The sequence below is a fragment of the Protobothrops mucrosquamatus genome, unplaced genomic scaffold (assembly GCF_001527695.2).
Source record: "Protobothrops mucrosquamatus isolate PMUCROS unplaced genomic scaffold, P.Mucros_1.0 scaffold_236, whole genome shotgun sequence".
Lineage (NCBI taxonomy): Eukaryota > Metazoa > Chordata > Lepidosauria > Squamata > Viperidae > Protobothrops > Protobothrops mucrosquamatus.
In genome coordinates, this window is record NW_015386312.1 from 23,299 (window position 1) to 33,629 (window position 10,331).

The 10,331-nt window shown below is 37.4% G+C and overlaps 1 protein-coding gene across 1 annotated transcript in view; it reads right to left on the bottom strand.

Moving 5' to 3' along the window:
* The window catches only part of GAREM2 (GRB2 associated regulator of MAPK1 subtype 2), a 31,857-nt gene that overhangs the window by 13,676 nt on the left and 7,850 nt on the right, over window positions 1-10,331 (bottom strand). The window contains exon 2 of the mRNA XM_015829840.1: window positions 5,128-5,268. Coding sequence (XP_015685326.1) covers window positions 5,128-5,268 — 141 coding nt within the window. The remainder of the gene's footprint in view (window positions 1-5,127; window positions 5,269-10,331) is intronic.

Consider the following 10,331-nt stretch of genomic DNA (forward strand, 5'->3'; position numbering starts at 1 on the left):
TATTATTATTATTATTATTATTATTATTATTATTATTATTATTATTATTATTATTATTAATCTCCATTTTATTATATTGTGTTGCATTCCTATTCTTTCTGAAGGAGCTCAGAGCTGCCCGTAACTGCCTTAGTTACCTTTCAGATCCCTTGAAATGCAAATGGTATTGCTGTCTTAATTTCTGCCCAAGATTCAGTTGCCATAGTTTGCCCAGCAACTTCTCTGTACCCAGCAAACAAGGATGCCAAACAGATGGAGATATCAAATTGGAGCAGAAGGGAGTAGAAGTTAATGACAAGAGCTGCTGGTGATGAGGCCAAGTGAGAAAGAGGCAGGGTGTCAGGGCTGTCCCCAGCTCTATTATCAGCCATGGGCCTCTTTCTTTTTTCCCAAGGAAAAGGCAATATGGGAACAAGCAATTGTTGGCTGGGCTGGGGGCATCAATGCACCAGCTGGAAGAGTAACAAAGGCATACAATGGATAGAGATGAATATCCATGGCATCTCTGCTTCTTTACACTCTTGCTCTCTGAGTTACAGACATAACAGTGTAATATAACCTTTTAAATTCTCTCTCTGTGTGTCTGTGTGTGTGTGTGTGTGTTATTGGCGCAGAGGGAGATGGCTTCTTGATGTCTTTTATCAGAACAAATTGCTAGAACAGAAGAGATATGAGGTTAGAATATTTTGCCAGAAAATGCAGTGTAGAATTAAAGCTGCCAAGTTCTTATTAGTAATGGTCATTTAAAAATTCACCACACATACAAACTTAAGGATTTCAACTGCAGGGAATACATTGGCCTTTCCTAGAGCATTCTTCCGTATTATTCCAGTTATACAAAAAAAGGAGCCACGCATACTCAGGCCTACTCCCGTTTTAGCTGTTTGAAAGGAAGAATTTAGGAGAGGGGGATCTGTTTTATTTACTGAACATGGCTCTTGTGATTTTGCAACTCTGATTGCATATAGTTCAAAATCACAAGCCGCACAGAGAATTTCCCCTTTTCCTCAGTACATAAATAGCAAAGGACGCAGACACAGGTGAAGAAGAATGCCTGACTGGGAATTTTGTGATAATTCTTAATTAGGATGAGTCTTGAAACTAAAGGGTGATGAGCAATTTAGCAGTTTATGATGGAGTGAATGGACATGGAAGCATCATGGTTTTACTAAGCCTAATTCATTAGCTCGATTCTGTAACTCTATGAAATAAGGAACTAGGAAACAGCATTCTTATTCGGTCTGGTCCATTTTACTGAAACCTCAACTTTTTCTCTGAAATCCACACACTGATGGAACTAGCATGAGTTAAGATTTTCTCAGTTCAGATCTCATGACTACTATGAGCTTCACTGACAGACTGGCACAATGAGTCCTCATACCTAGTAGTATCTGTAGCAAATCATGACGATGCCAAAATGATGACAAGCATCACAACATCATCACACAACTGCCATCATTGTGTATTTGAATCCTAACATTTGATACAAAGTATGATCTTTCATAATTTGCTTCCTCTTGACTCCCCTGAGGACATCCATGTACTTACCCACTTTGCAATAATAAGACAGTTCAAAATACATTGAATATGTCTCTTATAAGATGCAATTATTGAAATCATGTGTATGAAGCATTTGAACATTTATAGAAATGCCACAAATTATTGTCTCTATCGTGTGTTCTTTCTGAAAGGCTTCAGGCTTCATACATTTATTTCACATCACTTGGAATGACAATGTTGGGAGTTTATGTTCAGGCCACTGTGTCCAAACTCTTGCTCTTTACAAGAACACAGTCTTTCTGTTTGTCCTCTCTAGATAGTTTGTTCACTATCAAAAGACCCTCAACTGTTAGGAAATATTTCCAAATATTCAACAATAATCTGCCATACTATAATATAAACCCATTACTACATGTCCCATCTTCTGAGATGATGAACAGGTCTTGGCTTTTTTTGAAGGCACTCTTTTCAGCCATTCAGGGAACACTTAACTCTCATACTTAATCTGAAATATCCCCATCCTCTTCCCTTCATCCCCCAGTTTAAAATATTTGGTTTATCTGGGAATCTCAATTTCATTCATCAGCATACAGTAAAAGATTGCAGAGGATATTTTGCCAGTACAATTTAAACATTCTGGTTTCAAACACTATAGAAACAGGTTAAGTGAGATCAGAATGGTGTTAGACTAGACTCCAAGGGTACCAGGGGTCAAATCCCAATCCACTCATCACTAGGTGACCTTTAGCCATTTTTCATGTGCTATTCTAAATTAACTCACAAGCTTGTTGAGCAGATAGAAATAAACTTTCCTATCCCTAAATTGTCAGGAAAAGAGCACAATTTAAAATTTCAATTTTTAGCACATTCAAAAGCCAATAAATGCTTTCAGGGGTGTTTTGCTGTTGCCAAAAGCAGACTCAGACCTCAGAGTGCTTAATCATATTAACTGAAACCTCTGTGTGATATTTAAACCCATTCTGAGCAAAAATAGCTCTGAGATATCCTAATTCATTTCAGTGGAGATGAAATGAATTGATTTTCCAAGGCAGTCCAAGAAGAATGGTTTAGGTATACACACTGTTGCCTAGACACAATTCAATCTCTCATATGAAAAGTCTTAGTGGCGTCTCTTTTCTCCTAAATAGCACAGGCTACTTACATCATGTCTCCATCACCAGAATGAAATTTTGAAGCAACTCCTGTTCATTTCAACAAGATTTGAATTTCTCAAGTCAGTTGGGAAACCTGCTTGGTTAGATCTTTCTCATTTCTACCATTCTTAACAGCAACCAATAATTCTGGCAAGCTACTATTTTCCCTGCATGCAGTTGCCCACTTATCAAAAGCAACCATTTCACAATGGAATGAAGTGTACATTTTGCTTTGCTTGCAAGCTGAAACTGGAGCCATCTGCTCTGGGTTTTTTTTATGAATGGGGCCAACAAACAGGTTAACACACTTACTCTTCTTTTCCTGTCCCATCTGTTTCCCCAAGGAGCAGCAATTAACTGCTCCTGTCCGCTTGCCTCTTATTATTTATTCATACTTGCACATCATTACCAAAGATGGGAGGCACTTAAGAGTCTCATTAAGGGCCAGAGATGATGTCAGTTCTGTTAATTCATGACTCCAGTCACTCCTTCCTACTGTACCATCTGTTCAGCACCTCCCCAGTGCTCTCACATGGTGCCAGCCACTCCCTTTCCTTTCTCCGATCTGGAGGCACCATCCTCCTGCAAACCATGCCCTGTTTTCATTTAACATTCGCCTTCACCATATTTTCTGAGGCAGGTCACTGGTACTCTCTTTCTATACCTTAGAACGCAGGCAAGATGGAGAAGCATTAGCAAGTCCAGGACCACAGTGCCCAAGAATGTTTGCAACTAAACCTAGACTAAGAGTGAGGATACTTGATACTATTAACTTAAAGTCCAACTATTGGCTAGAGTAGTTGGGAGCTGTAGTTCAACATTTGGAGGGTCACAGATTCCTCATATGCAGTACAGATTGAGAGGCTGAGCATGGTAGAAATTAGACAAGGAAAAAACCTGGCAAAAATAAGGCCATAAATGAAAACAAACCAGGCCCACTAAAGCCCTTTAGAAAAAACAAGATTTTCCAAATGAAGCTGGGAGACTCCCTTTTCTTTCTGAATAAAAAACAAAAGGGGAGGCAACAGAATGGATTGGCACATTTTGGAGCTCTCAGTCTAATGGTGTAATAGAATAGAATAGAATATCTTTATTGTCACTGTGTAACACACAACGAAATTAAGTATAAACCTAGTATATACAATATAGATCTCCATTCCCATTACAATTTTTATAGAAAACAGAAAAATATCATTCACCCATCTACTCACTAGAACAATTTGCAACAAATTTAATATTTTGAGTTTTTCCCCCTGAGCTTACTAATTAGAAGTCCTGATTCTTGCTGATCTATTTATTATGAAAAGTCTAGCCTGAGATATGGCTAATAGCACATAGCTGATCCTTCTCCGTTTGCTTTACAAACTGCATCTGCTCCTTTCACTCTCTAATATCAGGAAATTATTTCATCCTCTGAAACCCTGTCAGGAAATACTGATAGAAGATGACAATGTAGAGTTTATTAAGCTACTCTATTTTAGCCAACACGTTATGTAGCTCCTTTGTCAACAATGGCTCACACTGGGTGTAAATCTTGCTGTGTGCATATTTACCTAAAAGACCTCACTACAAACAATCAGAAAGAGTAGATCTTGTTATATTCTACTAGAAGGAGATCTTATAAAACTGCTTATTATTTTTCCCCATTAGAAGAAAGATTTAAAAACACTGAAGTTGTTACCTAGCCAGGTAACCAAACATCTGCAAGAAAACAACTAAGCTCAGAGACCACCAAGGATTCCATAAATAAAAAACCATAACAGTTGGAATGGGAAGCTCATGAGATCCTATCTGATGAAAAATCTATATGCAACAAAACCATGAGAGGAACTGGAATGTGTAGAAAAAAAGGAAAAAAAGTTATCTTTTTTTTAACCCAACACTCATCATTATAAGATGCTAAGCACAACTAAAAAGTATCCTAACCCCCTTATACATTTATCAAAATAAGATAACACAGTTTCATCATGCCATTTTGCCTTGGAGGGCAAACGATAAGCAATCCCTCTAATCTGAAAATAATATAAAGCCATTGGATTGATCAGAAGTGTTCCTATATTTTTTTGAACTTTCCTGGCTGATACTTTGCTTATTCAACAGTGCAGGAATTTCTACTAATCTATATCCTAAAGCTCTATTTCTTTTAGGCATGGATCCATAAAAAGAAATCCAGATCTTCTCTTATCCATTTCTCCCAACTTCATTTTATAAGCTTGTGAGTCAAGGATCTATCTTTTTCCCTTTATAGTTTATCATCCCAGACAATGTGATTGATGCATCAAGGTTTCAGAAAAGGTACATCACTACTGATCAGAAGGAAAGTAAAAAAAGAAACTAACCCTAAGCAGAGACATTCAAGAAATTAGGACAGCTATCAGAGTATCTGTACAAAAATCTAAGAGTTTGCTGTCTAACCCTTTTCCACTATTTCTTTTCAAGTATGCGCTTCATTGAATTCTCACCATTTTGTTACCTGGATATTGGAGGGGGATGTCAATCTTGGGGCCAATGACATAATGTCCTTCCTCCAAGCTGTGGGCCGTCACTGTAGTCCACTGACGACAGGAGTGGATGAGAAGCACATCTTGGTCACTGACCCCCTCTACATACTCCCCTGTGACAGAAATGAGAAGAGGTGTGAGATTGCTATGCATTCACCCAACTATTTTTTAGATGTTGTGCACCGATCCAGATTTATTGTAATGACAACAAAGGAGAGAAGACTCTAGTCAGACTACTTTAATCAGAATTCTGGGAGCTGTCCTAGAAGCTGCTGCAAGATGGAAAAATGGCATCAAAAGTTCAACTAAAATGAAAGCCTGTTCTCACATATTCTCATATTAATGGGATAAATCCCCAGTTGAGTACCCTTACTTTCCAAAAGTCAGGCACAGAGCCCTTCTGCATAAAGGTCCAATTATAATATGACCTGTAGGCACCTGGCTATTCAAATCAGTCAAATTCTCCATCCTGCCAATATCTGCAAAACCTTCCTTAAATCATTACTGGCAATGTAGCAATGCAACAGAGAGTCTTAAGTGTCATCATCTTTAAACCCGGAGCAATGCACACTCCAACAACTTCAACACTGGAAGTTTTTAAGCAGAGATTGGACAACCATTTGTCTGAAATGGTACAGGGTTTCCTGCCTGAGTGGGAGGTTTGACTAGAAGACCTCCAAGGTCCCTTCAATCTCTGTTATTCTGTTATTCAATGTTGGCAAGACTTTTAAGCATGTCAATCTCACTAAGTTCCTTCTTCCCTAACCTTACGTTTTCCAGAAATATTGGGCCTAATTGGCTGAAAATAAAGCACCAAGGTACAGAATGCTAGAGAATTAATGCATCAGATTAACATACACATCTCACTTAAATATGGCACTCTGTCACTTGAAATGTCATCTTAGGAAGGAGAGAAACTGGAAGACTTTACTAAAGCTCTTCCCTCAGGCCCAGAATACCCCTGCGATGCCAGTTCGAAGAGTGGAGCTCATCCCTCTCCACTTCCCCCAGGCAAATGCATCAGAAGAGTAGGCCCATGCTGCCAAGAGAGATAGGTTGCCCCAGAAACACTCCTTTGTGCTCAATGGCGAGAGCTGTAGGCCCAAAGCCCTGCTTGGAACAAAATCCTTTGTATTGATGCTAAATCTGGGCCTGCAATGGAGAATTCCGGACTCCTACTCCTCCCCCCTCCCTCCCCAACCATTGGGGCGCACACGGCCTATGCGTTCCAAATCCACAAAATAACCCAGGATACAATGTACATCCTATACAGCAGTGATGGCGAACTTTTTATAGACTGAGTGCTCAAACTGCAACCCAAAACTCACTTATGCATCGTCAAGTGCCGGGTGGGTGTGGCCCATTGGGTGGCCGTGGCCCATTGGGTGGGCATGGCTGTGGTGGTAACGGCAGACTGGGTGGGACTAAAAAGTTCAATCAATTCCAAGATCTTTGCAAGATTTTTTTTTCCCGCGAGAAGTTGAAGTTGGCTGATTGAACCTTTTTTTTTTTTTTTTTTGCACACGGCGGCGGAGGCCTAAAGCGAAAAGATTTTATAAAACCTAGCTGAAGGCCTAGGACTGGGACGACGACGCGCGTGCCCACAGAGAGGGCTCTGAGTGCCGCCTCTGGCACTCGTGCCATAGGTTCGCCACCACTGCTATACAGCATATTATATTTAATATCCAAGTACACAGGGAAGTTATATAGAAATGCACAAAGACAGAATTTCATCTTAGCCATGCATGATGTATTAAATGTATAAAACAAGACTTAGAGAATAAAAAATAACAATAAATTACAGTGACATGTCCTTTATTATAAAAGACAGTCCTTTATTTCAGAAAGCCATCCTTTAGATTTATTTTTTCAAAAACTCACTTTTGTCCTCTATTTTGGTTAATTGACTTTTACTATACCAAAGATATTTAATGCTCAGTGTTTCACATTCATGTAAAAAATATGAAAACTGAATATTTTTAATAAAATAAATTTACATACTGTATATTGGTTGATTTTAGATATTTTTATTACAATAGCCATTTTTGTAAAGTTTTTTTTTATTTTGCTCTTGATTTTTCCTTTATATAACAAAAATATAAACATAAACAATTAATCTTTTCCCTATGAATCTCTTTCAGATTTGCCTCTTTTTTCACATCTGTTCTTTATTTTTTCCAAGAAAACATACTCACTGTACTATAAATAGTAAAGTCTAAAAGAGCAAATAAGCAATGCAACACAAGCTCCGCCCTTTTTATTCAAAAGGGGCCGTGCTCCCAGAAAATGGTGCTTTTGTCCTTTTGATAATAGGCAGATCCTCTGTGAACACTTCTGAACCTGATTGGTTTCCATCTCCATGAGTCTCTTCAGTGGCCCAATCAACAGCTTGAACTTATGCACTTCTTCAGCTTTGACAGTTTACGTAATATTTATCAAAAAAAATAATGAAACAAGAATTGTATGATTAAATGGAGGCAGAATTTGAATATAGTTATTGAGATGGAACCCTGGGAATTCTAAAGGAAGAACATCAGATTTATTTGGAATATTATTACCTAGAGAAAATTGGCATAAGATGTTTTACTATGTTACTCCACTCTTGATCACTAAACTGAATAATTCTATTTCCTAAAACTGTAGGAAATGTAATTATAAGGTTAGAATCTTTTTTCATATGTGGCGGCAATGTTGTAAAGGTCAACAATTCTGAAAAAGGCTTCATAGTAGAAAGGATGGCTGTAATTTGATGGCTGTAATTCCATTACAACCAAGATATTCTTATTAATGTTTTTCTAAACCATATATATCCCTTCAAAATACATTGTACTGTATATATCAATGGCTGCATAAATTCTATATGCTTTCTACTGAAAAAATACTTTAATTCCTTCTTCAGAAGAATGGCTAACGTGAGGGAGGCTGCTAACATATCTAAAACACCATTCTACTTAAGAAGCAAATTGGATGCAGAATTCTAGTACTAATGTATTGCTTATCATTTATTGTTTTGTCGGTGATTTACATTTTGATGATCAAGTATGTTTAGCTTAAATCCAATAAGGATAGAAAAGGGATTATGTGGATCTTTTTCATTTGCCATTGAGGCTGGGATATAGTACTGAGAAGGTGCTGATCTTATTCATGGATAACCTCTGGAGAGCTTGGGATAGGGGTGGTGAGTCCATCCTGGCCCTCGTGGACATCTTGGCAGATTTCAATATCATCAAGCATTCCATACAGAATATTAAAAAAGGAGAGGACTCTGCCAAACCTAATTTTTGGTTTCTTCAGTATTTTTAGCTAAGCTTGTTTTTTGCAAGAATGCAAAAGAAACTTCTTTCCTTCTAACCCAATTTTATTTAATCTATACATAAAGTAAGCATTTTGGTTTTAGGCCAATTTATTTAGCACCAAAATATGAAACTATCTCGATTGTCTGTTTTATACTGGTAATCGTTTTGTTGCACCAGCTAAGCTTCAGCTCAAGAGAAGGGATAGTCAGCATTGCACTAAAATAAACCTTCACTGCTTTAGTCTGTTTTAGTTTATTTTTCAGTCAGAGTCTGAAAACTAATACCACTTGCTGTTATGGCCACACAATATATTTTACTAAGTCAGTTGGGTTATATTCATAAAACATTCTAAGCTTAGTTAGTTTGGGTTTGTTTGTGTATGTTTTGGTAACTAAGAGTATGAATCCAGGATATTTAAATAGTTCAATGTATTTTGGGCAAAATAAAAAAAAAAAGTTTATTCAGTAGCCAAATTGCCCTGTACAAATCCAGCAACTTAAACATGGCAAGTTAAAGTGAGGTTGCTTGATTTAAAAATCAATTTTATAGTCAAAGGAAGATCTCCCCAAAATCATTTCCCAAGAATTTGGCCTCATCCTATCTAACCTGTTTTTTTCTTTGGGAATAAGGCTAATTTCTGATAAGGGGTGGCATCTTGGTCATGGCTGGGTGGGGAAGAGCAGCACATCCAGAAAAATATTGTTTTTATTGCTGCTGCTTATTGCAGAATGATAGGTGAGTTTCAAAAAATTGTACCTAAACATTTTTAAATGTTTCAAATACCCAATGTTCAAAACAGTAGCCCAGATAATGTGCCTAATATGTTCAGAAGGGTATGAGTCATGTGCCTAGCCCTGATACAGTACATTTTACCTTATTATCTTTTATTATTTTGCCACTTTCTTTCTGGATCCCAAAGATGCTTTTTCATGAGGCAACTGGACTTATTTTTCTTTGAAGACGTTTCGCTTCTCATCCAAGAAGCTTCTTCAGCTCTGACTGGATGATGGGGAACGGAAAGATGTATATTCCTTGCAGACAGCTGGTCATTTGCATTCTTTTAGCATTCTTTCTTCTTGCTAAAAGAATGCAAATGATCAGCTGTCTGCAAGGAGTATAAATCCTGCCATTCCCCACCATCCAGTCAGAGCTGAAGAAGTTTCTTGGATGAGAAGTGAAACATCTTCAAAGAAAACAAGAAAGTCCAGTTGCCTTGTGAAAAAAGCATTTTTGGGATAACTATGACCTGGATGACTGAGAATCTCCATAGACATTTCAATCTGGATGTTGTTAACTCTTAATCCTTGCTGGCAACCTAGAGTCATTTGGCAAGAGATCAGCCACATAAATTGATTAAGTAAATAACAAACAAACAAAATAATTTGGGGATTGCCATAGAGATCTTAAAACTCTCTATTGTTGAAGGTTATATAAAAGAACTCTATGCCAACTTTATTCAGAAGGCTAAGATTAAGTTTAGAAAAGAGCTCTAAAAAACCCCAAATATAATAAAATATTCACTTGCATACATTTTCCTATTTGAGGCTGGGGAAAGGGGTCTGTCCAAATTGCCCTTCTAATTTTACCCTTTATACAGCAACTTTGTGGGATATGGGCAGTTCAGAAATGAGAAATATAAATAAGCAAATAAATTATTTGTGTGGCATTTATTTTTTGACTTGTTTATTATTATTATTATTATTATTATTTTAATTTCTATACCGCCCTTCTCCCGCAGGACTCAGGGCGGTGCACAGCATATTAAAACAGATATACATATCAATAAAAATAAAAACCCCTCTAAAACCAAATTAAAACCAAATATTCGAAGCTGTGTTCCAATTAAAATTATACTTAAAATCGTCCCTAAATAAAATCCT